Source organism: Plectropomus leopardus, chromosome 20 (genome assembly GCF_026936395.1).
Source record: "Plectropomus leopardus strain MGB_pleo_1.0 chromosome 20, ASM2693639v1, whole genome shotgun sequence".
Taxonomy (NCBI): Eukaryota; Metazoa; Chordata; class Actinopteri; order Perciformes; family Serranidae; genus Plectropomus; species Plectropomus leopardus.
Window position 1 is genome coordinate 30,902,611 of NC_142195.1, and position 27,174 is coordinate 30,929,784.

The 27,174-nt window shown below is 45.1% G+C and overlaps 3 protein-coding genes across 6 annotated transcripts; 1 reads left to right on the plus strand and 2 right to left on the minus strand.

Moving 5' to 3' along the window:
- Window positions 1-83: 83 nt before the first annotated feature.
- On the minus strand, window positions 84-1,515 carry rnf224 (ring finger protein 224). Its single transcript, XM_042508881.2, has 3 exons — window positions 1,322-1,515; window positions 588-848; window positions 84-401 (listed from the first exon to the last, which is right to left on the minus strand). Exons 2-3 carry the CDS (start codon window positions 840-842, stop codon window positions 84-86), a joined length of 573 nt encoding a protein of 190 aa, XP_042364815.2. The 5' UTR covers window positions 843-848; window positions 1,322-1,515.
- A 1,625-nt stretch (window positions 1,516-3,140) lies between these two features.
- Window positions 3,141-13,343, minus strand: LOC148186261 (uncharacterized). Its single transcript, XM_088071339.1, has 2 exons — window positions 12,627-13,343; window positions 3,141-4,807 (listed from the first exon to the last, which is right to left on the minus strand). The coding sequence occupies exon 2, from the start codon at window positions 4,723-4,725 to the stop codon at window positions 4,471-4,473; it is 255 nt and encodes an 84-aa protein (XP_087927465.1). The 5' UTR covers window positions 4,726-4,807; window positions 12,627-13,343; the 3' UTR covers window positions 3,141-4,470.
- Window positions 13,344-14,818: 1,475 nt separating this feature from the next.
- Window positions 14,819-26,692, plus strand: fer (fer (fps/fes related) tyrosine kinase). Of its 4 annotated transcripts, none has more exons than XM_088070722.1 (20): window positions 14,819-15,004; window positions 16,127-16,255; window positions 17,340-17,471; window positions 17,571-17,744; window positions 17,847-17,946; window positions 18,175-18,358; window positions 18,725-18,862; window positions 18,956-19,075; window positions 20,135-20,257; window positions 20,405-20,603; window positions 20,815-20,910; window positions 21,248-21,454; window positions 21,596-21,718; window positions 21,864-21,920; window positions 22,030-22,196; window positions 22,564-22,658; window positions 22,730-22,853; window positions 22,997-23,151; window positions 24,113-24,235; window positions 25,348-26,692. In XM_088070722.1, the coding sequence occupies exons 2-20, from the start codon at window positions 16,187-16,189 to the stop codon at window positions 25,482-25,484; spliced, it is 2,523 nt and encodes an 840-aa protein (XP_087926848.1). In that variant the 5' UTR covers window positions 14,819-15,004; window positions 16,127-16,186; the 3' UTR covers window positions 25,485-26,692. The 4 variants fall into 4 exon arrangements, with proteins under 4 accessions (XP_087926848.1, XP_087926849.1, XP_087926851.1 ...); XM_088070723.1 differs by having other exon boundaries at window positions 21,251-21,454; XM_088070725.1 differs by having other exon boundaries at window positions 21,251-21,454; window positions 22,030-22,148.
- The last annotated feature ends 482 nt before the right edge of the window (window positions 26,693-27,174 follow it).

The following is a 27,174-nucleotide window of genomic DNA, read 5'->3' on the forward strand; positions in this document are numbered from 1 at the left end:
GTTCACATGTTGTTTACATGTTTATTTAAATATGTTCATTGACATGAAGGGACAGCTGAATCCAGCACTCTCACTGGTCAGTCTTAGCCCCGCCCAGGGCAGCAGAACAAGCAGCATAGCCAACAGGACGGCAGCGGGCAGCAGTTGCCGTAGCGATGGAAGCGTGGCTCGGCCAGTCCTCCATGTGACCAGCCGTCCTCGGCCACCTCCTTCCCCAGCCATGGCTTCCCGTTCCCAGCCGGCAGTGCCTGCCCGCCACTCCAGGAGGACGAGGAGCAGGAGGAGACGCAGGTCTGCTGGGCCTTCACTCCCAAGAAGGACGCCAGGTCCAGGTCCAGACCCGCCGCACCTCCACGGGGCCGTGGCGTGTTCTGCCGACACTGAGGACACGGGATCCACACCTGCAGGGGACACGGGGACACAGGGACAGGTCAGTACCTCACCTGGTCACAGGTGAGTGTGGTGATGTCGTCGGTCACCTGAACACAGGTGAGTGTGATGATGTCATCGGTCACCTGCACACAGGTGAGTGTGGTGATGTCATCAGTCACCTGCACACAGGTGAGTTTGATGATGTCATCAGTCACCTGTTCGTTGATAACAGTGTCCAGTCTCTTCAGACACGCCTGGCAGAAGGCGTGGCCACAGTGCAGTCGCCGTGGTAACCGTGTCATCAAGTCGTAACTGCCGAAACACACAATGCACAACAGGTCCTGCCGTCGCAGTGACATCATTGTCTCCACAGCAACAGAGGAGGGAGGGGTGGGTTGGGACTGACAGGTCACTTCCTGCTCCTTCTCCTCTTCTTCTTCTTCTTCTTCTCCTTTCCTGTAATCAGCCATTTTTATCTGATGAACGAGAAGAAAGATTCAACTGGGACCAAAGTGGGACCAGACTGGGCTCAAACTGGGACGAAACTGACACTAAACTGGGACCAAGCTGGGACCAGACTGGGACCAGACTGGGACCAGACTGGGACTAGGGGAATAAAACATCATTGAAATGTAAATTTAAAAAAAAAAATCACCAAATTTTTAAAAGAAAAAAAATTTCTGCAAAAAGAAAAACATCTACAAAAAGTGTAAAAGAAAAATAAATTGCCAAATTGGTTTAAAGAAGAACATCACAAAAAATTTAAAAGGAAAAAAAAAATCACAATTGAAAAGAAACAAAACATTAAAACATTTTAATTAATTAAATTTTATTTGTTTTAATTTCAATCAGATCTTGTTTTTCCTACAGAGGTGCAGGCTCAGCCCCCGAAACACAGAAACAGTCCTGGCGCTCTACTTGGCCAGATTCAAAGGTAAGAGGAACTCACCTGGATGTACTTCCTGTTTCTTCACATTACTTTTTGTTGTTTGTTTGTTTGCTGTTGTTTACTGCATCTCTCCTGTCGTCTGTTGGAGTTTCGTTTCTTTTGTTCTTCTCCTATTTCACTCTCCACTTTTTCTTCTGCTCTCCGTCTTTTTCTTCTTTTTTAATCTCTTCTTCTGTTGTTCCTTCTTTCCTCTGCGCTAGCTCTTCTTTTCTGTGTTGGTCGCCGTCTCTCCGTCCTCCTCACACACACACACACACACACACAGAGGGAGAGAGAGTCCTCATCAATAATTCAGCCTCGCTCGGCCGACTGCGCACTCTTACCTCACACCGCTTCATCAATAACATCTCGTCAATCATTATTACCAGCGAATCATTAGCAGCTGATCAATAACAGTTGATCAATAGCAGCTCATCAATAATGGCTCATTAATAACATGTAGTATAATAATCGATAACTTTAGTTATCGATTGTAATATAATTGATTAAATATTGATTAAATATGAATCACAGAAACTGGAGCTGACGGTCAGATTTTCTGTCAGTTGAAAAAATGAAAAATGTGTCTGAAGAGAAAAAAAGATAAAATAAAAACATTAAAATATGTACATCAATCAATTTAATCTGTCAATGAAGCACAAATCATCAATCAATAATGGATCGATAACAACAGTTTGATCACGTGAGATCCCCGAGATCTACGGTCACTTGATCAGACAACAGAAACAAGAGACGAAAGAGAAGAAACAGGAGTCACCTTACGGCTCAGAGACACCATTGCCTAGCAACCCCCCCCCACAAACACACACACAGTCAGGGAGACAGACACCGTCTCCACTTTTAAGGGTAGACTTAAGACCTTCTTTAATAAAGCTTATAATTAGGGCTGGCTCAGGCTGCCTGGACCAGCCCCTAGTGAGGCTGACATAGGTTTAGTCTGCCGGGGGACTTCCTGTGATACACTGAGCTCGTTTTTCCTTCTCTCGCTCCTACATCTGAAAACGCTCATGTCCGTTTACTGCATTACACTCCCTTGTTCTGTAGTTTCTCCGGATCTCTGCTGCAATCTTGGCTGCACGTGGATCATGGTGATGGCTGTGCTGATGCTGTGATCCTGCCTTTGGCAGCACCTGGATTGTGGTGATAGCTGGTATATGATATATTATTGTTACCATTATTACTGTGCATCTCTCCCCCTCTCCCCCTCTCTCCCCCCCTCCCCTCTCCCCTCTCTTCCTCTCTCTCTCTCTCTCTCTCTCTCTCTCTTTCTCTTTCCTTTATGTCATTACTGTAATTTAATTGTTATTTAAGACATCTATCACTCGTGTGTCCGTCCTGGAAGAGGGATCCTTCCTCAATCACTCTTCCTGAGGTTTCAACCATTTTTTCCCCATTACAGTTTTTTGGGACACACACACACACACACACACACACACACACACACACACACACACACACACACACACACACACACACACACACACACACACACACGTGTGCTGCCTCACACCTGGGACACCATCCTCAAGAGTCAGTCGGACAGCAGGGGGCGTGGTCGACCCGTCAGGACCAGACAGGTGGACCACACCTGCTCCTAAACAGCTGATAACACACGTCACAGTAACATCACGTGATTCTTGTGAGGAAGACTGCAGGATGACGGCAGTCGAAACATGTCAAGGTAAAATTTAACACTTTTAGGACTTACCTGTCAACAAGAAACAAAGTGAAGACCAGATTCAGTGAAGACATAATGAATTTGTTTGGACTGTTTACAGTAAAGACTGAAAACCTGAGAAATGAAAACAATGTGAAACTGTTGCTCTTCAATAATCAACGTCTTTATTTGATATTGTATGATTTGATTCCACAAACTTTACAAAAAAAAAAATCAAATCTTTCAAAAAATCACGAGAACTAAAAACATGAAGGAAAAATGGGATGAAATATAAAAAAATGTCTAAAATACAGAAATACAAGCATCACAGGCTGTTTGTTGGCACAATGCTTCCATTTGATCGAAGATCTCATCAAACACTTCATGATTTTATTTTCATTTCGACAATCATTGATCAATCACACTTATTCCTTCACAGACAACATCTAAGTGTGTCCCTTGTTTTGGGTTGTTGTCATAGCAACAGCAAACGACTAATACACAACTAGACCCTCACAATTCAGCAGCGCCCATTTTGAACCCACAAATGTTATTTATTAATATTCATAATATTACTTCTTCTGTGGGTCAGTTTAAGTCTAAAAATATTAATTTTAATAATCCTAATACTGCCACGACTACTTATACTACTAATAATAATATTCCTCCTTCTACTGCTAAAAAATATAAATAATAAAAATAAAAAAAACTTGTACTAACAACAACAATAATTATAATAAACCCACAACTAATAATAATAAATCCTTATGCTAACAACAACAGTACTGACATAAAGAATATTAATATCAACACTAACACTCCTTATACTACGAATTCTTCTCTTCCTAGTTTTAATAATATTACTTATCCCACTGCTATTACTAATAAAAAAAAAGTCATACTAAGAATAACAATACTAATACTCCTAATTGTACAACTACTACATATACTTGTACTACTGATACTGGCAGCCCCTACTACTAATAATAATATTGATAATAACGATAATACTCATGATAATATTAAATATGCTTACATAATACTACTACTTCTAATGATAATGAAAATAAAACTAATATTAATAATGATATAGTTATTGCATTTTCCCAATATTTCCTCTGTTGTAATTTACTATAAAAGATTTGTAGAAATACTTTTATTTTTTTCTAAAATCTAATTCTGTTTTATTTTATTTATGAATCACACATCTGTTTTCCCCCAAAATCACATTCTCCCATTTTATTTTTATTGTTATTATTATTATAATATTTTTGTTATTGTTAATTGTCCTCCCAGAGTTTTCAGCCGTGTCCTCGTGTGCTCGTCTTCTTTTTTTTTTTTTGGAAGAGTTTTTATATGAATATTTGAAACATTTATTTTTTGACTGAATCTGTTTTAAGTTCAAACAGGAAGTTCATCCATGTTGTAGGCGCAAAATGTCAAAAAACAGGAAGTCAAAGAAGCCAATCACAGTCCTCCTGGCGCTGTGACATCACTTCCTCCTCCTGCAGCGGTAGCAGCAGGCGGCGCACCTCCCCCCCTCCTCCTCCACCCCCCCTCCAGCCTCCTTCACCACGTAAGGCGGGGGGGCGGAGCTTGCCACGCCGTACGGGTTCCCGTTATCGCTGCTCAGAGCACCCGGATTGGCTATCACCAAACCGACGTCATCGGCGCCGTGGAGCCGCGCCCGCGGGATCTGCACTGTGCCGTACGGGTTGTCAGGGGAGACGGTGATTTGGGTTGACATGTCGATCCGTCAGAGGAGGGCGGGGCTAAAATGATCAATCAACCAATCAGGCAGCCGTCCAATCAAACGATGGGAGCAAGATCTGAGGAGGAGAGAGAGTGATGTCATCGACTACTGGACCAATCAGCTGTCTCAGGGTCTGACCTCTCGCTTTTCTCTGATTTATTTTATTGAATTTTATTTTAATTATAATTAAGTCAATTTTATTAAACTATTTTATTTTATTTTACTTTACTTTACTTTACTTTACTTTACTTTCTCTGTTGTGTCTCAGTCATGTCTCCGTCGTGTCTCAGTCGTGTCTCAGTCGTGTCTCGGTCATGTCTCGGTCTTGTCTCAGTCGTGTCTCTGTTGTGTCTCAGTCATGTCTCCGTCGTGTATCAGTCGTGTCTCTGTTGTGTCTCACTGATGTCTCTGTTGTGTCTCTGTTGTGTCTCTGTTGCGTCTCACTGATGTCTCTGTTGTGTCTCTGTTGTGTCTCTTTTTTGTCTCTGTTGTGTCTCTGTTGTGTCTCACTGATGTCTCTGTTGTGTCTCTGTTGTGTCTCACTGATGTCTCTGTTGTGTCTCTGTTGTGTCTCAGTCATGTCTCCGTCGTGTCTCAGTTGTGTCTCTGTTGTGTCTCCGTCGTGTCTCTGTTGTGTCTCAGTCATGTCTCCATCGTGTCTCCGTCGTGTCTCAGCCGTGTCTCTGTTGTGTCTCCGTCGTGTCTCTGTTGTGTCTCAGTCGTGTCTCCATCGTGTCTCAGCCGTGTCTCTGTTGTGTCTCCGTCGTGTCTCTGTTGTGTCTCAGTCATGTCTCCATCGTGTCTCTGTTGTGTCTCAGTCATGTCTCCGTCGTGTCTCCGTTGTGTCTCAGTCGTGTCTCGGTCATGTCTCGGTCTTGTCTCAGTCGTGTCTCTGTTGTGTCTCAGTCATGTCTCCGTCGTGTCTCAGTCGTGTCTCTGTTGTGTCTCACTGATGTCTCTGTTGTGTCTCTGTTGTGTCTCTGTTGTGTCTCTGTTGTGTCTCACTGATGTCTCTGTTGTGTCTCTGTTGTGTCTCAGTCATGTCTCCGTCGTGTCTCAGTCGTGTCTCTGTTGTGTCTCTGTTGTGTCTCACGGATGTCTCTGTTGTGTCTCTGTTGTGTCTCAGTCGTGTCTCCGTCGTGTCTCAGCCGTGTCTCTGTTGTGTCTCCGTCGTGTCTCTGTTGTGTCTCAGTCATGTCTCCATCGTGTCTCTGTTGTGTCTCCGTCGTGTCTCTGTTGTGTCTCTGTTGTGTCTCCGTCGTGTCTCAGTCATGTCTCCATCGTGTCTCCGTTGTGTCTCAGTCATGTCTCCGTCGTGTCTCTGTTGTGTCTCAGTCGTGTCTCGGTCATGTCTCGGTCTTGTCTCAGTCGTGTCTCTGTTGTGTCTCAGTCATGTCTCCGTCGTGTCTCAGTCGTGTCTCTGTTGTGTCTCACTGATGTCTCTGTTGTGTCTCTGTTGTGTCTCTGTTGTGTCTCACTGATGTCTCTGTTGTGTCTCTGTTGTGTCTCAGTCATGTCTCCGTCGTGTCTCAGTCGTGTCTCTGTTGTGTCTCACTGATGTCTCTGTTGTGTCTCTGTTGTGTCTCTGTTGTGTCTCTGTTGTGTCTCACTGATGTCTCTGTTGTGTCTGTTGTGTGTCTCAGTCATGTCTCCGTCGTGTCTCAGTCGTGTCTCTGTTGTGTCTCACTGATGTCTCTGTTGTGTCTCTGTTGTGTCTCAGTCGTGTCTCCGTCGTGTCTCAGCCGTGTCTCTGTTGTGTCTCCGTCGTGTCTCTGTTGTGTCTCAGTCGTGTCTCCATCGTGTCTCAGCCGTGTCTCTGTTGTGTCTCCGTCGTGTCTCTGTTGTGTCTCAGTCATGTCTCCATCGTGTCTCCGTTGTGTCTCAGTCATGTCTCCGTCGTGTCTCTGTTGTGTCTCAGTCATGTCTCCGTCGTGTCTCAGTCGTGTCTCTGTTGTGTCTCACTTATGTCTCCGCTGTGTCTCAGTCGTGTCTCTGTTGTGTCTCCGTGGTGTCTCTGTTGTGTCTCTGTTGTGTCTCTGTTGTGTCTCTGTTGTGTCTCAGTCGTGTCTCTGTTGTGTCTCACTGATGTCTCTGTTGTGTCTCACTGATGTCTCTGTTGTGTCTCTGTTGTGTCTCAGTCATGTCTCCGTCGTGTCTCAGTCGTGTCTCTGTTGTGTCTCACTGATGTCTCTGTTGTGTCTCTGTTGTGTCTCACTGATGTCTCTGTTGTGTCTCTGTTGTGTCTCACTGATGTCTCTGTTGTGTCTCTGTTGTGTCTCACTGATGTCTCTGTTGTGTCTCTGTTGTGTCTCAGTCATGTCTCCGTCGTGTCTCAGTCGTGTCTCTGTTGTGTCTCACTGTTGTCTCTGTTGTGTCTCGGTCATGTCTTCGTTGTGTCTCGGTCATGTCTCCATCGTGTCTCTGTTGTGTCTCAGTCATGTCTCTGTTGTGTCTCAGTCGTGTCTCCATCGTGTCTCAGCCGTGTCTCTGTTGTGTCTCCGTCGTGTCTCCGTTGTGTCTCAGTCATGTCTCCGTCGTGTCTCAGTCATGTCTCCGTCGTGTCTCTGTTGTGTCTCAGTCGTGTCTCGGTCATGTCTCGGTCTTGTCTCAGTCGTGTCTCTGTTGTGTCTCAGTCATGTCTCCGTCGTGTCTCAGTCGTGTCTCTGTTGTGTCTCACTGATGTCTCTGTTGTGTCTCTGTTGTGTCTCTGTTGTGTCTCTGTTGTGTCTCACTGATGTCTCTGTTGTGTCTCTGTTGTGTCTCAGTCATGTCTCCGTCGTGTCTCAGTCGTGTCTCTGTTGTGTCTCTGTTGTGTCTCTGTTGTGTCTCACTGATGTCTCTGTTGTGTCTCAGTCATGTCTCCGTCGTGTCTCAGTCGTGTCTCTGTTGTGTCTCCGTCGTGTCTCTGTTGTGTCTCAGTCGTGTCTCCATCGTGTCTCAGCCGTGTCTCTGTTGTGTCTCCGTCGTGTCTCTGTTGTGTCTCAGTCATGTCTCCATCGTGTCTCTGTTGTGTCTCAGTCATGTCTCCGTCGTGTCTCTGTTGTGTCTCAGTCGTGTCTCTGTCATGTCTCGGTCTTGTCTCAGTCGTGTCTCTGTTGTGTCTCAGTCATGTCTCCGTCGTGTCTCAGTCGTGTCTCTGTTGTGTCTCACTGATGTCTCTGTTGTGTCTCTGTTGTGTCTCTGTTGTGTCTCAGTCGTGTCTCTGTTGTGTCTCAGTCATGTCTCCGTCGTGTCTCAGTCGTGTCTCTGTTGTGTCTCACTGATGTCTCTGTTGTGTCTCTGTTGTGTCTCTGTTGTGTCTCTGTTGTGTCTCTGTTGTGTCTCACTGATGTCTCTGTTGTGTCTCTGTTGTGTCTCAGTCATGTCTCCGTCGTGTCTCAGTCGTGTCTCTGTTGTGTCTCACTGATGTCTCTGTTGTGTCTCTGTTGTGTCTCAGTCGTGTCTCCGTCGTGTCTCAGCCGTGTCTCTGTTGTGTCTCCGTCGTGTCTCTGTTGTGTCTCAGTCGTGTCTCCATCGTGTCTCAGCCGTGTCTCTGTTGTGTCTCCGTCGTGTCTCTGTTGTGTCTCAGTCATGTCTCCATCGTGTCTCCGTTGTGTCTCAGTCATGTCTCCGTCGTGTCTCTGTTGTGTCTCAGTCGTGTCTCGGTCATGTCTCGGTCTTGTCTCAGTCGTGTCTCTGTTGTGTCTCAGTCATGTCTCCGTCGTGTCTCAGTCGTGTCTCTGTTGTGTCTCACTGATGTCTCTGTTGTGTCTCTGTTGTGTCTCTGTTGTGTCTCTGTTGTGTCTCAGTCGTGTCTCTGTTGTGTCTCACTGATGTCTCTGTTGTGTCTCACTGATGTCTCTGTTGTGTCTCTGTTGTGTCTCAGTCATGTCTCCGTCGTGTCTCAGTCGTGTCTCTGTTGTGTCTCACTGATGTCTCTGTTGTGTCTCTGTTGTGTCTCACTGATGTCTCTGTTGTGTCTCTGTTGTGTCTCAGTCATGTCTCCGTCGTGTCTCAGTCGTGTCTCTGTTGTGTCTCACTGATGTCTCTGTTGTGTCTCTGTTGTGTCTCAGTCGTGTCTCCGTCGTGTCTCAGTCGTGTCTCTGTTGTGTCTCCGTCGTGTCTCTGTTGTGTCTCAGTCGTGTCTCCGTCGTGTCTCAGTCGTGTCTCTGTTGTGTCTCACTGATGTCTCTGTTGTGTCTCTGTTGTGTCTCTGTTGTGTCTCTGTTGTGTCTCACTGATGTCTCTGTTGTGTCTCTGTTGTGTCTCAGTCATGTCTCCGTCGTGTCTCAGTCGTGTCTCTGTTGTGTCTCTGTTGTGTCTCTGTTGTGTCTCTGTTGTGTCTCAGTCGTGTCTCCGTCGTGTCTCAGTCGTGTCTCTGTTGTGTCTCCGTCGTGTCTCTGTTGTGTCTCAGTCGTGTCTCCATCGTGTCTCTGTCGTGTCTCTGTTGTGTCTCCGTCGTGTCTCTGTTGTGTCTCAGTCATGTCTCCGTCGTGTCTCCGTTGTGTCTCAGTCATGTCTCCGTCGTGTCTCTGTTGTGTCTCAGTCGTGTCTCGGTCATGTCTCGGTCTTGTCTCAGTCGTGTCTCTGTTGTGTCTCAGTCATGTCTCCGTCGTGTCTCAGTCGTGTCTCTGTTGTGTCTCACTGATGTCTCTGTTGTGTCTCTGTTGTGTCTCTGTTGTGTCTCAGTCGTGTCTCTGTTGTGTCTCACTGATGTCTCTGTTGTGTCTCACTGATGTCTCTGTTGTGTCTCTGTTGTGTCTCAGTCATGTCTCCGTCGTGTCTCAGTCGTGTCTCTGTTGTGTCTCACTGATGTCTCTGTTGTGTCTCTGTTGTGTCTCACTGATGTCTCTGTTGTGTCTCTGTTGTGTCTCAGTCGTGTCTCTGTTGTGTCTCAGTCATGTCTCCGTCGTGTCTCAGTTGTGTCTCTATTGTGTCTCACTGTGTCTCTGTTGTGTCTCAGTCATGTCTCCATCGTGTCTCTGTTGTGTCTCAGTCGTGTCTCTGTTGTGTCTCAGTCGTGTCTCCGTTGTGTCTCACTGATGTCTCTGTTGTGTCTCAGTCGTGTCTCCATCGTGTCTCAGCAGCGTCTCGGTCTTGTCTCTGTCGTGTCTCTGTTGTGTCTCAGTCATGTCTCCGTCGTGTCTCAGTCGTGTCTCCGTCGTGTCTCAGTCATGTCTCCGTCGTGTCTCAGTCGTGTCTCCATCGTGTCTCAGTCGTGTCTCTGTTGTGTCTCAGTCGTGTCTGTCTCCGTCGTGTCTCTGTTGTGTCTCAGTCATGTCTCCGTCGTGTCTCCGTTGTGTCTCAGTCGTGTCTCGGTCATGTCTCGGTCTTGTCTCAGTCGTGTCTCTGTTGTGTCTCAGTCATGTCTCCGTCGTGTCTCAGTCGTGTCTCTGTTGTGTCTCACTGATGTCTCTGTTGTGTCTCACTGATGTCTCTGTTGTGTCTCTGTTGTGTCTCTGTTGTGTCTCACTGATGTCTCTGTTGTGTCTCAGTCATGTCTCCGTCGTGTCTCAGTCGTGTCTCTGTTGTGTCTCACTCATGTCTCTGTTGTGTCTCTGTTGTGTCTCCGTCGTGTCTCTGTTGTGTCTCCGTCGTGTCTCTGTTGTGTCTCTGTTGTGTCTCTGTTGTGTCTCTGTCGTGTCTCTGTTGTGTCTCAGTCGTGTCTCTGTTGTGTCTCAGTCATGTCTCCGTCGTGTCTCAGTCGTGTCTCTGTTGTGTCTCACTGATGTCTCTGTTGTGTCTCTGTTGTGTCTCAGTCATGTCTCCGTCGTGTCTCAGTCGTGTCTCTGTTGTGTCTCACTGATGTCTCTGTTGTGTCTCAGTGATGTCTCTGTTGTGTCTCACTGATGTCTCTGTTGTGTCTCTGTTGTGTCTCAGTCATGTCTCCGTCGTGTCTCAGTCGTGTCTCTGTTGTGTCTCACTGATGTCTCTGTTGTGTCTCACTGATGTCTCTGTTGTGTCTCTGTTGTGTCTCATGTGTCTCAGTCGTGTCTGTTGTGTCTCACTGATGTCTCTGTTGTGTCTCTGTTGTGTCTCTGTGGTGTCTCTGTTGTGTCTCTGTTGTGTCTCAGTCGTGTCTCTGTCGTGTCTCAGTTGTGTCTCTGTTGTGTCTCCGTCGTGTCTCTGTTGTGTCTCAGTCATGTCTCCGTCGTGTCTCAGTCGTGTCTCTGTTGTGTCTCACTGATGTCTCTGTTGTGTCTCACTGATGTCTCTGTTGTGTCTCTGTTGTGTCTCACTGATGTCTCTGTTGTGTCTCTGTTGTGTCTCAGTCATGTCCCCGTCGTGTCTCAGTCGTGTCTCTGTTGTGTCTCACTGATGTCTCTGTTGTGTCTCTGTTGTGTGTCTCTGTTGTGTCTCTGTTGTGTCTCTGTTGTGTCTCTGTGGTGTCTCTGTTGTGTCTCTGTTGTGTCTCAGTCATGTCTCCGTCGTGTCTCAGTCGTGTCTCTGTTGTGTCTCACTGATGTCTCTGTTGTGTCTCTGTTGTGTCTCTGTTGTGTCTCCGTTGTGTCTCACTGATGTCTCTGTTGTGTCTCCGTGTGTCTCTGTTGTGTCTCAGTCATGTCTCCGTCGTGTCTCAGTCGTGTCTCTGTTGTGTCTCACTGATGTCTCTGTTGTGTCTCAGTCATGTCTCCATCGTGTCTCTGTTGTGTCTCAGTCGTGTCTCCGTCGTGTCTCAGCCGTGTCTCAGCCGTGTCTCTGTTGTGTCTCCGTCGTGTCTCTGTTGTGTCTCAGTCGTGTCTCCATCGTGTCTCAGCCGTGTCTCTGTTGTGTCTCCGTCGTGTCTCTGTTGTGTCTCAGTCATGTGTCCATCGTGTCTCTGTTGTGTCTCAGTCATGTCTCTGTTGTGTCTCAGTCGTGTCTCCGTCGTGTCTCTGTTGTGTCTCAGTCGTGTCTCCGTCGTGTCTCAGTCGTGTCTCAGCCGTGTCTCTGTTGTGTCTCCGTCGTGTCTCTGTTGTGTCTCAGTCGTGTCTCCATCGTGTCTCAACCGTGTCTCTGTTGTTTCTCCGTCGTGTCTCTGTTGTGTCTCAGTCATGTCTCCATCGTGTCTCTGTTGTGTCTCAGTCGTGTCTCCGTCGTGTCTCAGCCGTGTCTCTGTCGTGTCTCTGTCGTGTCTCCGTCGTGTCTCTGTTGTGTCTCAGTCATGTCTTCGTCGTGTCTCAGTCGTGTCTCTGTTGTGTCTCCGTCGTGTCTCTGTTGTGTCTCAGTCATGTGTCCATCGTGTCTCTGTTGTGTCTCAGTCATGTCTCTGTTGTGTCTCAGTCGTGTCTCCATCGTGTCTCAGCCGTGTCTCTGTTGTGTCTCCGTCGTGTCTCTGTTGTGTCTCAGTCATGTCTCCGTCGTGTCTCTGTTGTGTCTCTGTTGTGTCTCACTGATGTCTCTGTTGTGTCTCTGTTGTGTCTCAGTCATGTCTCCGTCGTGTCTCAGTCGTGTCTCTATTGTGTCTCACTGATGTCTCTGTTGTGTCTCAGTCATGTCTTCGTCGTGTCTCAGTCGTGTCTCTGTTGTGTCTCCGTCGTGTCTCTGTTGTGTCTCACTGATGTCTCTGTTGTGTCTCTGTTGTGTCTCACTGATGTCTCTGTTGTGTCTCTGTTGTGTCTCAGTCATGTCTCCGTCGTGTCTCAGTCGTGTCTCTATTGTGTTTCACTGATGTCTCAGTCGTGTCTCTGTTGTGTCTCCGTCGTGTCTCTGTTGTGTCTCTGTTGTGTCTCCGTCGTGTCTCTGTTGTGTCTCAGTCATGTCTCCGTCGTGTCTCTATTGTGTCTCTGTTGTGATTCTATCGTGTCTTTACCTGTTGACCAGGTGTGACCTGAGAGATTTTAGTGCGACCTGCTGAGAGTCACTTCCTGTCCTGACACACAACCATCGAGTGAAAGAAACTTCTCAGGTAAGTTCTGCAGCGACACCTGACTCACCTGTCCACCTGTCCACCTGTCCACCCTGCGGCTTCTTCTTCTGTCTCTGGTTTATTTCAGATACAAACTTCTTCTTCTGCAGCAGTTTTTATCCTCTTTCTTCTTCTTCTTCTTCTTCTTGTGTTTGACGCTCTGCTTTTACAGTCTAACCTGACTCTCTCTCTCCTTCTCTGTGTGAGTGAAGCTCACTCGCCCGCCTCGCCCAAACCTGTCGGACCTGCCGACACTCCCTCTGTTCATTCTCTGTGCAGCTCCACCTCTCCCCTGTGTCTCTGTCTCCCCTGTGTCTCTGTCTCTCCTGTGCCTCTGTCTCTCCTCTGTCTCTCTCTCCTGTGTCTGTCTCACCTGTGTCTCTATCTCTCCTGTGCCTCTGTCTCCCCTGTGTCTCTGTCTCCCCTGTGTCTCTGTCTCCCCTGTGTCTCTGTCTCTCCTGTGCCTCTGTCTCCCCTGTGTCTCTGTCTCCCCTGTGTCTCTGTCTCTCCTGTGTCTCTGTCTCTCCTGTGTCTCTCTCCTGTGTCTCTGTCTCTCCTGTGTCTCTGTCTCTCCTGTCTCTGTCTCTCCTCTGTCTCTCTCTCCTGTGTCTGTCTCTCCTGTGTCTCTGTCTCTTCTGGGTTGTAGGTGGGACAGGAGTGTGTCTGTCTCTCAGTGATTCGGGTCTGTCCTCGTCTTAAATCTACCTGTATAGAACTGTTTGACCTGCAGGTGAGCTGGAAGCGTTGAGATGATGTCATCAGGTGTTCAGCAGGAACAGGTTAGACAGAAACATTAGGCCCCGCCCACTCTCTGCAGCTATTGGCTGGATTTTGTTCCCAGCTCCATCACAGGTACTCCTGTGACAGAAAAACTGTAAACTATAAAAACATTAATTTATGATTACAAAAACTACAATTTATTAATGCATAACAACCATTTATTATTACAAAAACATCAATTTATTAATACAAAAACAACAACATTTATTATTACAAAAACAACCGTTTATTAATACAAAAACAACAAAATATATTATTCCAAGAATTACAATTTATTAATACAAAACAACTATTTATTATTACAAAACATTAATTTATTAATGTAAAAACAACAAAATATATTAATAAACATCAATTTAGGAATACAAAAATATAAATTTATTAATACAAAACCAACAAAATTTATTAATACAAAATCATCAATTTATTAATACAAAACATAGATTTATCAATACAAAAACAATCAAATATATTGTTACAACAACAACAATATATTAACAACAATGTAACAAACAGCATAAATTCATCAATACAAAACAACTATATATATCATGAGAAAAACAAAATCTTTAAAAATCTATAGGATATAAAAAATTATACATTGATATGGTTTTCTACTCTCATTGAGTTAACCAACATCAGCCCTAATCATAAATATAAAATATTCATTCATTTTCAGGAGTTTAACCCATTAAATGCCAGTTTTGTCACGATGCCACTATGCTTTTAGATGAAAAAAAAGATAATTTTAATCCTCCCTCCTCAGCATGTGAGTGTAGCTGCTGACAGTCTGGGATCTGTCAGTGTGTGAGTGTAGCTGCTGACAGTCTGGGATATGTCAGTGTGTGAGTGTAGCTGCTGACAGTCTGGGATATGTCAGTGATCAGCAGCTACATTGATTGTGACAGGTCACCTAGTGGAAATAGCATGTATTTCCTCCATATGCCAAATATGGTCAAAATGACCTCATCAGGTGGAAAATAGTCAAAATGACAAATTCAGAGTCAAAAGCCCAGAATGACACCCAGAAATAATACAAGTCCTGTTTTTCTGCTCTGATGGCTGTGGGATCAAAAATGTCAGTTTGAATGGGTTTCAATGGAGCATTTTTGGACCTGAACAGTCTGAATGTAACTATTTAGTTTCCACAGTGTATTTTAGACTTATTGTAGGAGCTGAGCTGCAAATTCACTGATTACACTCAAATACACAATCTGGACTACATTTAGGACACATGCATCAACACACACACAATTATCACAACAGGAAGGAGGAAAGAGACTAATACACATACATACAGTTCCCACCATATAGCTTATAATAATAATAATAATAATAATAATAATAATAATAATAATAATAATAATAATGTTATTATTGTTATTATGGTTATCATTGTTGTTGTTGTTTTATCCCCCCTCCTTCTTTTGCCCCTTTTCCGTTTCCGGCGGAAGCCCCTCCCTGTTAGCCGTTAGCCGTTAGCCCCGCGGCCGGAGACGACCGGAGGAGTTACCGGGAACCGCGGGAGAAAAACACGGAGAAGAGGAGGGAATGAGTCCGGCGGAGGACGGCAGAGGACTGCGGTGACCGGACAGCGAGTCTGCCGCCGAATAAAGCCGCTTCCCGGTGAGTTAGAGTGGGTTAAAGAAGAGTGAAAACAGCGGAGCTCCTCCCGACTGTCCTCCTCCTCCTGCTGCCGCTCCTGCTGCTCCTCTGACCGGACAAACCGACACACACACACGGACACACACATACACCGACACAGCACCGGAGCTTTGTTCCCACCAGCCGTTTCCCGGTCACTCTGTTTACCGGCTGGTTTAAATAAAGTTTGACCGTTAGCCTGTTAGCCTGCTGCTAGCTCCAGTCCCCGTTACTTCTAATGAGAGTAGCGGCTAGCGTTAGCTTAGCTTTAGCTTCACAAAGTTTGGTTATTGAGTTTAAGGTTTTTACATGGTTTAAATGTTTGGACAGGGTTTAAGTGTTTTTACATGGTTTAAGTGTTTGGACAGGCTTTAAGTGTTTTTACATGGTTTAAGTGTTTGGACAGGGTTTAAGTGTTTTTACATGGTTTCAGTGTTTGGACAGGGTTTAAGTGTTTTTACATGGTTTAAGTGTTTGGACAGGGTTTAAGGGTTTTTACATGGTTTCAGTGTTTGGACAGGGTTTAAGTGTTTTTACATGGTTTAAATGTTTGGACAGGGTTTAAGTGTTTTTACATGGTTTAAGTGTTTGGACAGGGTTTAAGGGTTTTTACATGGTTTAAATGTTTGGACAGGGTTTAAGGGTTTTTACATGGTTGAAGTGTTTGGACAGGGTTTAAGGGTTTTTACATGGTTTAATTGTTTGGACAGGGTTTAAGAGTTTTTACATGGTTGAAGTGTTTGGACAGGGTTTAAGGGTTTTTACATGGTTGAAGTGTTTGGACAGGGTTTAAGAGTTTTTACATGGTTGAAGTGTTTGGACAGGGTTTAAGAGTTTTTACATGGTTGAAGTGTTTGGACAGGGTTTAAGGGTTTTTACATGGTTTAAATGTGTGGACAGGTGGCTTTTATTTCCCATTAAATTTTTTGTCAATTTTTGGGGAGTCACCATTTTTTAAAATTATTTTTTCTTTTACATTTCTTTTTTTTCTTCCGATTTTTATAAACTTTTTGGCATGTTTTAAATGTATTGTCATTATTCGTCAGTGTGAGCCACTGCAGTCTAATTTTATTTTGGTAACGTCTCTGCTCGCTTTCTCCTCAGACGACCATGCCATCACTCCCCGCTCACCCTCGCCGTTAGAGACAGACTGAGGGATCCAGGATGGGGTTTGGTCGGGATCTGAGGAATTCCCACGAGGGATTACTGAAGCTGCAGGACTGGGAGCTGAAGGTAGACACACCTGACAGGAAGTGACAGCGACACAGGTCACTTCCTTTTTTCTTACAGAGGAACGCCACTCTGAACCTGTCAGTGAAGCCTCGTTAACGAGGTCACTTCCTGTCAGTGAAGCCTCGTTAATGAGGTCACTTCCTGTCAGTGAACCCTCATTAACGAGGCAACTTCCTGTTAGTGAACCTCGTTAACAAGGCAACTTCCTGTCAGTGAACCCTTGTTAACGAGGCAACTTCCTGTCAGTGAACCCTTGTTAACGAGGCAACTTCCTGTCAGTGAAGTCTCCTTAATGTTTGTGTATAAACATGTTGTTTGTTAGTGTGTAAGCATGTTGTTGTTTGTGTGTTTGTGTATAAACATGTCGTTTATGTGTAAGCAGTTTGTTTGTTTGTTTATAAACATGTTTCTTTTTGTGTGTAAGCATGTTGTTGTTTATGTATAAACATGTTTGTTTATAAACATGTTTGTGTATAAACATGTCATTTGTGTGTTTGTGTATAAACATGTTTGTGTATAAACATGTCATTTGTGTGTTTGTGTATAAACATGTTTGTGTATAAACATGTCATTTGTGTGTTTGTGTATAAACATGTCATTTGTGTGTTTGTGTATAAACATGTTTGTGTATAAACATGTCATTTGTGTGTTTGTGTATAAACATGTTTGTGTATAAACATGTCATTTGTGTGTTTGTGTATAAACATGTTTGTGTATAAACATGTCATTTGTGTGTTTGTGTATAAACATGTTTGTGTATAAACATGTCATTTGTGTGTTTGTGTATAAACATGTTTGTGTATAAACATGTCATTTGTGTGTTTGTGTATAAACATGTCATTTGTGTGTTTGTGTATAAACATGTTTGTGTATAAACATGTCATTTGTGTGTTTGTGTATAAACATGTTTGTGTATAAACATGTCATTTGTGTGTTTGTTTATAAACATGTTTGTGTATAAACATGTCATTTGTGTGTTTGTGTATAAACATGTTTGTGTATAAACATGTCATTTGTGTGTTTGTTTATAAACATGTTTGTTTGTGTGTAAGCATGTTGTTTGTTTGTTTGTTTGTTGGTGCAGCTGCTGGAGACGGTCAAGCGTTTCATGACTCAGCGGGTGAAGAGCGATAAGGAGTACGCTGCTCTACTGCTCAGCATGACTCAGCAAAATGAAAAACAGGAAGCTGCCGACTACGTCAGCACCGTCAGCAAGGTGAGTGGACACAACTGTCCTCATATCCCTCACCCACTGTCTGTCCCTCAGTGTCTCTGAGTGTCTCAGTCGTGGTCTCGGTGTCTCTGTGTGTCTCAGTCGTGGTCTCAGGTGGTGCGTCAGACGGAGGCGTTGGGTCGGGTGATGAGGAGTCACGCTGACGAGCTGAACTCTGGTCCTCTGCACCGTCTGTCCACTCTGATCAGAGACAAACAGCAGGTCAAGAAGAGCTACCAGAGTCTGCACCAACAACTGGAGAACCACTACACCAAGGTGAGGAGGAGGAGGAGGAGGAGGAGAGAGAGGAGGAGGTGTCTGGTTGATGATGACGTTATGATGTTGAGGAGGTGTGTCATGTTGTCGTGTTGTTGCTAGGTAACCAGGAGCGACCTGGACAAACTGAAGGCGGCGTATCGTCAGCTGAGCCGCGATGCTAACAACGCCAGAGAGAAATACCGTGAGGCGGTGTCCAAAGGTGAGGACGGTTTTATCTCCTACTGTGATTCATATCAGAGGAGGAGAAACGCTTTAACTAAATCATCATGCTCTGAGTCTGCTCTGTGACCTTTGACCCCGCCAAAATATTTCTGTACTTTCTGAAGTATTTCGTTGACGGGTTTTTAAAACGTCTTCAGTTCGTTTGTAAAAATCTTGGCTCTGAGAGTAAATGAATCTTACCGAAATCCTTCTCGTCCAATCACAGGCCGGGAGGCAGAGCGTGCCCGGGAGCGTTACGACAAAGCGACGGCGAAGCTCCACAACCTTCACAACCAGTACGTGTTGGCGGTGTGCGGCGCTCGCACGCAGCAGGACGAACACCGCCGCCACGCCGCTCCTGCACTGCTGGACGCTCTGCAGAGGATGCAGGAGGACATGACGCTCGCCCTGTGAGTCACACGACCATCTGCACCAGCAGTATTCAGTTAAAATTCAAAGGGGTCCATTTGCTAAAATTTCCTCCTAGCAAAGGTCCGGACCTCATACCTAAAATCAGAATCACGATTCACTGAACCTTTTTTTTACCTCCATTACGATTATTTTGCCTTTTTTGTGGTTTGTTTTTGCCCTCATAGTTCCCTGACAGCTTCACGTGCTCCTGGAGGAGTACTGTGATCTTTCTGTCTCTGTGTATTTTTCACAGTAAAAGTATCCTGGAGGAGTACTGTGATCTTTCTGTCTCTGTGTATTTTTCACAGTAAAAGTATCCTGGAGGAGTACTGTGATAACTCTGTGTGTGTGTGTGTTTTTCACAGTAAAAGTATCCTGGAGGAGTACTGTGAGATCAGCAGCCTGCTGACGGAGGAGGTGGTCCGGGTCCATCAGGAGATCTCGTCGGCGGTGGAGCAGATCGACCCGCTCGCAGAGTATCAGCACTTCATCGAGGCCTACAGGTCAGAGAGACGCTCACAGTCGGACGCTGGTTGTCATGGCGATGGTGTGTCTGGTTGTGGTTGCCACAGTAACAGTGTCCGTCCCACCCTCAGGTCTCCGGAGACTCCGGAGGCCAGCGTCGAGTTTGATGCGTCTCTGTTGGACGAGACGGACAGCCTGCCGGCCAATGAGATCCTCTGGAACACGCTGACGGCCGACAGCCTGCAGGCCATGTGAGCTTCAAAATGAAACTGCCACCACACTGTTTTCCCCTCCAAAATAAAAGACTCCGGGGGCTATATTCACTAAGCTTCCTCGCTCAGGGAGTTGCTCCGAGAGACGAAAATCGCAGAAAATGATTCAAATGACATTTCCTCTGAGTTTCCTTCCCAGTGAAGACTCGGTCCTGGTCAAAACAAACGGTTTTAGAAAGCGTCGCAGGACGTGCGAGAGGCCGCCATCACTCCCAGAATCCTAATAATTTAATAAAGCTTCGGAAATTTTTAGTTAACATTGTAAAACTTTCAGTAAAGATTCTAATATTATCGGTGAATATTCTAAAACTTTATAGTAAACATTCTAAAATACTTTTTAAAAATTTTCAGTAAAGATTCTAAAAAATGTGTAAATATTCTATTATGAACTTTTTAGTGAACTTTAAGTTGACATTCTAAAACTGAGTAAAGATTCTAAAACCTTTAGTGATCATTCTAAAACTTTTAAAAAACTTTTGTAAAGATTTTTACATTTTTAGTGAACATTCTAAAACTTTGAAACTGAGTAAACGTTCTAAAAGTTTTAGTAAAAGTTTTAAAACTTTTAGTTAACATACTAAAAATTTTGGAAAGATTTTAAAACTTTCAGCGAACATTCTAGAACTTTTTAAAACTTTTGTTAAAGATCCTAAAATTTTCAGTAAAGATTCTAAAAATGTAAATACTCTAAAAGGCCTTTTTAAAAGTCAGCAAAGATTCTAAAACTTTCAGTTAAGATTTATTTAAAGTTTTTAGTAAAGATTCTTAAGCTTTTAAAAAGTTTTAGTGAATATTTTCAAACTTAGTAAAAATTCTCAAACTTTCAGTGAAGACTCTAAGACTTAAGTTAAGGTTGTAAAGCTTTTGAAAAGATTCTCAAAGTGTCTTAAGTTAAGAAAACAAAGCTGTTGAGTAAAAGGTGTTAACCCTTTGACCGCCTGTGATCTCGCTGTGGATCTCCTTCTGTCGTCGCGGGGGTTAAAGATGTTTTTCTGGATGTAAACTTTATTGTCTTTGTTGTTTACGTTGTTTTTCCAGGTTGTCGTCGGCAACGGAGGAGCTGTCGCTGACTCAGCACAATCTACGGACGAAGGAGGCATTGGCCGATGAACTCGATGCCAAAATCCAGACGAGTCAGCAGAACGCCGAGAGGAAGAGCGAGTGAGTTTTTGACAATTCAGATTTACAATTTACGATCACAAGAAAGCGAGCGCCAAGACTCAGGGAAAAACCTGCCGCCTGTCTCTGTCTCTCTGTCTCTCTGTCTGTCTCTTTCTGTCCTGACTGTCATCTGTCTCTCGTCCTCAGCTGCGTCCTGCTGCTCAGTCAGAAACTGTCTCTTCTCGAGCTTCATCACGCTGTCCAATCACTGCGCAGCTCTGAGGCTCGCCTCGCCTCCCAGAAAACCCTGCTGGACGCCAAGATGGCCGCTGCCGCCTCCCCTCCCCCGCCGCCACCTCCCCCTGCGCTGCCGTACGAAGACGACGCCCGCTCCGTTGGATCCACCGTAAGCCATCAGTTATTGATTATTGATTGATCATTATTGATCGATCAGTAATTAGACTGTAAACCAGCCGGATGTCTCTGTGTGTCCAGGACATCTGTCTCACCTGTCTCACCTGACCTCCACTGTCAGAAACTGACTTACCTGTCTGAAATGGTCTCACCTATTGAGTTATTGATTATTGATCAGACTGGATGTCTCTCTCTGTGTCCAGGACCGATCCAAGGAGCGCAGCTCTCGCTTCGACACGCTTCGACACCTCGCCGGCATCATTCGCTCCCCCAAGACCATGATCGGGTCCTCCACCTCGGTCAGTCCGCACACCTGGGTGGGGTCACCTGTCTCACCTCTCTTACCTGTCTCACCTCTGTGACCTGTCTCACCTCTTTGGCCTCTCTGACCTGTCTCACCTGTCTCACCTCTCTGACCTGTCTCACCTCTCTGACCTGTGTCACCTCTCTGACCTCTCTGACCTGTCTCACCTGTCTCACCTCTCTGACATGTCTCACCTGTCTCACCTCTTTGGCCTCTCTGACCTGTCTCACCTCTCCGACCTGTCTCACCTGTCTCACCTCTCCGACCTGTCTCACCTCTCTGACCTGTCTCACCTGTCTCACTTGTCTCACCTGTCTCACTTGTCCCTGCAGCAGTTCTTTGATGTCATCCCGACATCTGAGCGCCCCCTGGCGGAGCAGGAGTGGTATCACGGCGCCATCCCCCGCACTGAGGCCCAGGAGTTACTACGGCAACAGGGAGACTTCCTTGTGAGGGAGAGTCATGGCAAACCGGGCGAATACGTCCTGTCGGTGTTTTCTGACGAGCAGCGACGACACTTCATCATCCAGTACGCCGACGTACGTACACACACACACACACACAGACACACAGACACACACACACACACAGACACAGACACACACAGACACACAGACACACACACACACACACAAATCACTCTGTAAAGCTGGTGTGTGTGTGTGTGTGTGTCTCTGCAGGCTCAGTACCGGTTCGAGGGGACGGGTTTCTCGACGATCCCGCAGCTCATCGAACATCATTTCTCCACGAAACAGGTCATCACCAAGAAGTCTGGAGTCGTGCTGCTGAGCCCCGTCGTCAAGGTAACCACCCATACACATCACTTATTGATCAGTAACAGTGATCACTGAGGACTGATAGGCTGTTATTGATCAGTAACAGTGATCACTGAGGACTGATAGGCTGTTATTGATCAGTAACACTCGTGGTGTGTGTTTGTGCATGCAGGATAAGAAATGGATCCTGAACCATGAGGACGTGGCGCTGGGGGAGCTCCTGGGAAAGGTGACCTCACTTCCTGTTTCCTATCAGGTTTTAATTTTGGTAACGGCGATCTCACTGTGTGTCTCTCTCTGCCTCCACTTCCCATCATGCCCTGCTGTCTGCTTGCCAGGGTAACTTTGGCGAGGTGTTCAAAGGGACACTGCAGCGCGACAAAACACCAGTTGCTGTCAAAACGTGTAAAGAAGATTTACCTCCAGAGCTCAAGATCAGGTTCCTGTCTGAGGCAAGGTCAGCACCGATCAATACATCAATCAATACATCAATACATGATGCTAGGTCAGCACCGATCAATACACCAATACATCAATCAATACATTAAAAAAAATCATCTAGAGATACATCTATCAATACCTGCTGTCTGTCCCTGCCTGTCTCTGGTTGGCTGCTGTCTGTCCCTGCCTCTCTCTGATTGGCTGCTGTCTGTCCCTGCCTCTCTCTGATTGGCTGCTGTCTGACTGTCTCTGATTGGCTGCTGTCTGCCTGTCTCTGATTGGCTGCTGTCTGTCCCTGCCTGTCTCCGATTGACTGCTGTCTGCCTGTCTCTGATTGGCTGCTGTCTGTCCCGGCCTGTCTCCGATTGACTGCTGTCTGCCTGTCTCTGATTGGCTGCTCTCTGTCCCTGCCTGTTTCTGATTGGCTGCAGGATCCTGAAGCAGTACGACCACCCGAACATCGTGAAGCTGATTGGCGTCTGCACGCAGAGACAGCCGATCTACATCGTCATGGAGCTGGTTCCTGGTGGGTGGAGCTTATTGGCTGCCGAGGTTGTCTGTGGTTGGTCGGTATCTGACGGTCGTGTGTGTCCTCAGGTGGAGACTTCCTGTCCTTCCTGAGAAAGAAGAAGGATGAGTTGAAGACGAAGCAGCTGGTCCGCTTCTCGGTTGACGCGGCGGCCGGCATGGCGTACCTGGAGAGCAAGAACTGCATCCACAGGTAACCAAGGGGACAGAAGGGACATGTCCCAGCTGAGGCTACACTCTGAGAGGATACACCTGTCTGTCCTCACCTGTGCGTCTCACCTGTCTTTGTTTGCTCTGTTCCCCCCTCCCTGTCTGTCCCCTCTTTGTTGTGCTCAGGGACCTGGCGGCGAGGAACTGTCTCGTGGGGGACGGCAGCGTGTTGAAGATCAGTGATTTTGGGATGAGTCGTCAGGAGGACGACGGCATCTATTCGTCCTCTGGACTCAAACAGATCCCCATCAAGTGGACGGCCCCCGAGGCGCTCAACTACGGTAACAGGCTGTGCTCCCATTGTTCCCTGATGATGTGTCCTAAACTGTGATTGTTCCCTGATTGTGTGTCCTAAAGTGTGATTGTTCCCTGATAATGTGTCCTAACTGTGATTGTTCCCTGATAATGTGTCCTAAACTGTGATTGTTCCCTGATGATCAGTCCTAATGTGTGATTGTTCCCTGACGACGTGTCCTAAACTGTGATTGGTCCCAGATTGTGTGTCCTAAACTGTGATTGGTCCCTGATAATGTGTCCTAAAGTGTGATTGTTCCCTGATAATGTGTCCTAAAGTGTAATTGGTCCCTGATAATGTGTCCTAAACTGTGAGTGTTCCCTGATGATGTGCCCTAAAGTGTGATTGTTCCCTGACGACGTGTCCTAAACTGTGATTGGTCCCTGATGATGTGTCCTAAAGTGTGATTGTTCCCTGACGACGTGTTCTAAACTGTGATTGGTCCCTGATTGTGTGTCCTAAACTGTGATTGGTTCCTGATTGTGTGTCCTAAACTGTGATTGGTCCCTGATAATGTGTCCTAAAGTGTGATTGTTCCCTGATAATGTGTCCTAAAGTGTGATTGTTCCCTGATGATGTGTCCTAAAGTGTGATTGGTCCCTGATTGTGTGTCCTAAAGTGTGATTGGTCCCTGATTGTGTGTCCTAAACTGTGACTGGTCCCTGATTTTGTGTCCTAAACTGTGATTGTTCCCTGATAATGTGTCCTAAAGTGTGATTGTTCCCTGATGATGTGTCCTAAAGTGTGATTGGTCCCTGATTGTGTGTCCTAAACTGTGATTGTTCCCTGATAATGTGTCCTAAAGTGTGATTGGTCCCTGATAATGTGTCCTAAATTGTGATTGGTCCCGGATGATGTGTCCTAAACTGTGATTGGTCCCTGATGATGTGTCCTAAACTGTGATTGGCTCCTGATGATGTCTCCTGCTCTGTGATTGGCCGCTGCAGGTCGTTACAGCTCCGACAGTGATGTGTGGAGTTATGGGATCCTGCTGTGGGAGACCTTCAGTCTGGGGGTGTGTCCTTATCCCGGGATGACCAATCAGCAGGCTCGAGAGCAGGTGGAGAAAGGTAACCAGCTGCTGTTGCCATCACAGGGATCAATAATCAGTAACATGACACCGATCGGCTGATCAGCCAATAGGGACGCAACGATACGATTTTTACAACAAAAAAATTAAATACAGAATGAGACTACAGAAAAATTCTGACTGAAAAATATTGTTAATTATTTCAAACAAAATCTCACAATTACAGTGTCCCTATGACCCTGACCCTGACCTTGACCCCTAACCCTGACCCTGACCTCTAACCCTAACCTTAACCCCCTAACCCCCTAACCCTCCCCCTCCCACTGGGACAGAGGAGGCTGCTGCACAGAGGTCACAGGTTAAAGGGTTAAGGGTTAAAAGTTTAGTGTTAAAGGTTATGTTAAAGGTTATGGTTAAAAGGTTATGTTAAAGGTTATGGTTAAGGTTAAAGGTCTGCTTTAGAGGGGAGAGGGTGAGTTTGAAGAGTAAAATGTGTAATTTCAAAGTTTCGAAGCTCTCTCTCTTTGACTCTTTGGCTCTTGCACTCGTCAGTCGAGGCGACTGCAGCTCGTCATTGTAGTTTGTTTTATTTGGACGTAAAATTGTTTTCTTATTTTCTTTGGACGTGTACTTTGTGTTTTTTCTTTGGACGTGTACTTTGTGTTTTTTCTTTGGACGTGTACTTTGTGTTTTTTCTTTGGATGTGTACTTTGTGTTTGGACGTATAGTTTTTTTTGGATGTTTAGTTGTTTTTTTTTGACATGTAGTTTGTTATTTTGGACATGCAGTTTTTTTTGGTTTTTTTGGGACATCTAGGTTTTTTTTCTTTTGGACATGTATGGTTTTTTACGTGTATTTCTATTTTTGTTTTCTTTGGATGTGTAGTTTGGTTTTCTTGGACGTGTATTTTTTCTTTTAACGTGAAGTTTGGGTTTTTTTGGACGTTGAACTCGCGGTGATGTTGAACAGGTGAAAAAAGGGCAAAAGCAGATTTCGCCCTCTGCTGTTCAAAAAGAGGATTGCGGTTCATTTTTTATCTCAATTTGAACGTCATATATTTTGTATCAATTTTTCATCACCTCCCAACGCACCGTCGCATCGCTGTAGTCATTCATCAGTCTCCTTGGAAACACGACTCTCTCTTGTTGCTAGGTTACAGGATGGCGTGTCCCCAGCGTTGCCCTGATGACGTCTACAAAGTGATGCAGCGCTGCTGGCAGTACAACCCCGAGGACCGGCCCAAGTTCTCCGAGCTGCAGAGGGACCTCGCCGCCATCAAGAGGAAGTGACATCATCACCTTGCTGCCATCAAGAGGAAGTGATGACATCAAAGACAGCAGAGGGACGTTGGCCCACAGCGCAGCGTTGTCGGCAGAGAGGTTGATTTTAGTTTGAAGGTGGACGTGGCCAGTGACATCATCGCTGACAGCAGCAAAGTTTACATCTGATGTAACGAGATTATTGTTGGTGCTGCAGACTGTTAGCATCCAGCTGTTAGCATCCAGCTGTTAGCATCTAGCATCTAGGTGCTGCAGGAGAGAGCCTGGGTTGTTAGCATGCTACACTATGCTAAAATGTTAAAACATGCTAACATGTTAAAACACGCTAACAACACGCTCGTATGCTCATCAAAAGCAATCCACTTGGTCAAAACATAATTTCTCCAAAAACTGTGCAACTCAAACTGAATCCATTGACGTGCCGTCAGATTATCACCATCGTGATAATCTGACAAATAATAATCTAAACAAAAGCTAAAAACGTGGTGATCTGAGTGAGTTTAGCAGGTGATGTCAGACACTAAGCCACGCCCCCATCGCCCCGCCTGTCGCTGCTGTCACCATGGCAACACTAAAATCAGCTGTTAACACTAAAATCTGATTTAATCTTTACTTTTATTTATTATCATTTTATGTTTTTTTTCTGCAGCTCCAAAAAAACTGACCTTTACTCTGAAAAATCAATCATCACACAGACCACACCTTTGTTTTTTTTGTTTTTTTTACCAATCAGTGATTTCTAGTATTTTGTTGTCGGCTGAAGAAAAATAAATAATGCCTCTAAAACAAAATAATCTTTATTTAAAACATTTTATTTTTAAGTTTGATATTTTTCCTATTTTTAAACCAAAGTTAAAAAAAAGAAAAAAGATGGTGGCTGCGAAACAATTTTTTAAAAAAAACATTAAAAGTTGAGCACTTGGTGGCTGTTTCCGGACCACTTTGTTTAAAAAGAAAAAGTTTAATATAAATCTGTGTAAACTACAAATAGAAAGACGTGTATCTGTGTCAATGAGCAGTGGGTCCTGATTGGTCAGCATCACCTCCTGGACTGCGTGAGGGCGGAGCCACAGTGATGTCAGAGCGCCTCCTGCTGTTTGTGTAAATAACTCTGAGCGTTTTCAACACTAATCGTCTGTTTGTCTTTTATATTTGTTTCTTTACCGAAATATTATCGTCGCATTATGATGAAAATTAAACAAATCAAACTCACCTGACACCTGTGTGATGTCACTGAAAAGCATTTCTGCTTCGCTACAGTGCAGACGCTCTTCTTTCCTGCTCTCTGCTCAGCTTTTATCTTTCCTATTTTTTTCCTTCGTCACAATCTCGAACACATTCAAGGAGGTTTCCTACAATGATTAAATAATTTGGAGGGTAATCTTAGACATTTTCGTATCGGGATTATCTACTTTTTCTTCAGAAGAAAGGTTTCGAATGTCACTGTGCTGGACGTTGCTCTGTCAGACCATTTCTGTGGAGAAACACTCCTGTAACAGTCCAGAAAAGAGAGTGCTGGAAAGCACAATGAAAAAAGCGTCAGTTAAAGCTTCATGTTCATTTTAAAATCTATAAAAAAAAGTACGCATTTATAATATGACCTTGACAAGTGCAAGGCAGTGCAATTACAGACCAGTATCCAACTTACCATTCTTAAGTAAAATTGTAGAAAAACTTGTTTTTACTCAGTTAAATGATT

Excerpts from the sequence above, each read along its gene's own strand:
- rnf224 (XM_042508881.2), bottom strand. The coding sequence starts at position 842 with ATGGCTGATTACAGGAAAGGAGAAGAAGAAGAAGAAGAAGAGGAGAAG. Across the intron at positions 402-587 it reads ACACTGTTATCAACGAACAG|GTGTGGATCCCGTGTCCTCA; the intron begins GTGACTGATGAC and ends TGTCCCCTGCAG.
- LOC148186261 (XM_088071339.1), bottom strand. The coding sequence starts at position 4,725 with ATGTCAACCCAAATCACCGTCTCCCCTGACAACCCGTACGGCACAGTG.
- fer (XM_088070722.1), top strand. The coding sequence starts at position 16,187 with ATGGGGTTTGGTCGGGATCTGAGGAATTCCCACGAGGGATTACTGAAG. Across the intron at positions 21,921-22,029 it reads TGGGGGAGCTCCTGGGAAAG|GGTAACTTTGGCGAGGTGTT; the intron begins GTGACCTCACTT and ends TCTGCTTGCCAG. Across the intron at positions 22,197-22,563 it reads ACATCAATACATGATGCTAG|GATCCTGAAGCAGTACGACC; the intron begins GTCAGCACCGAT and ends GATTGGCTGCAG.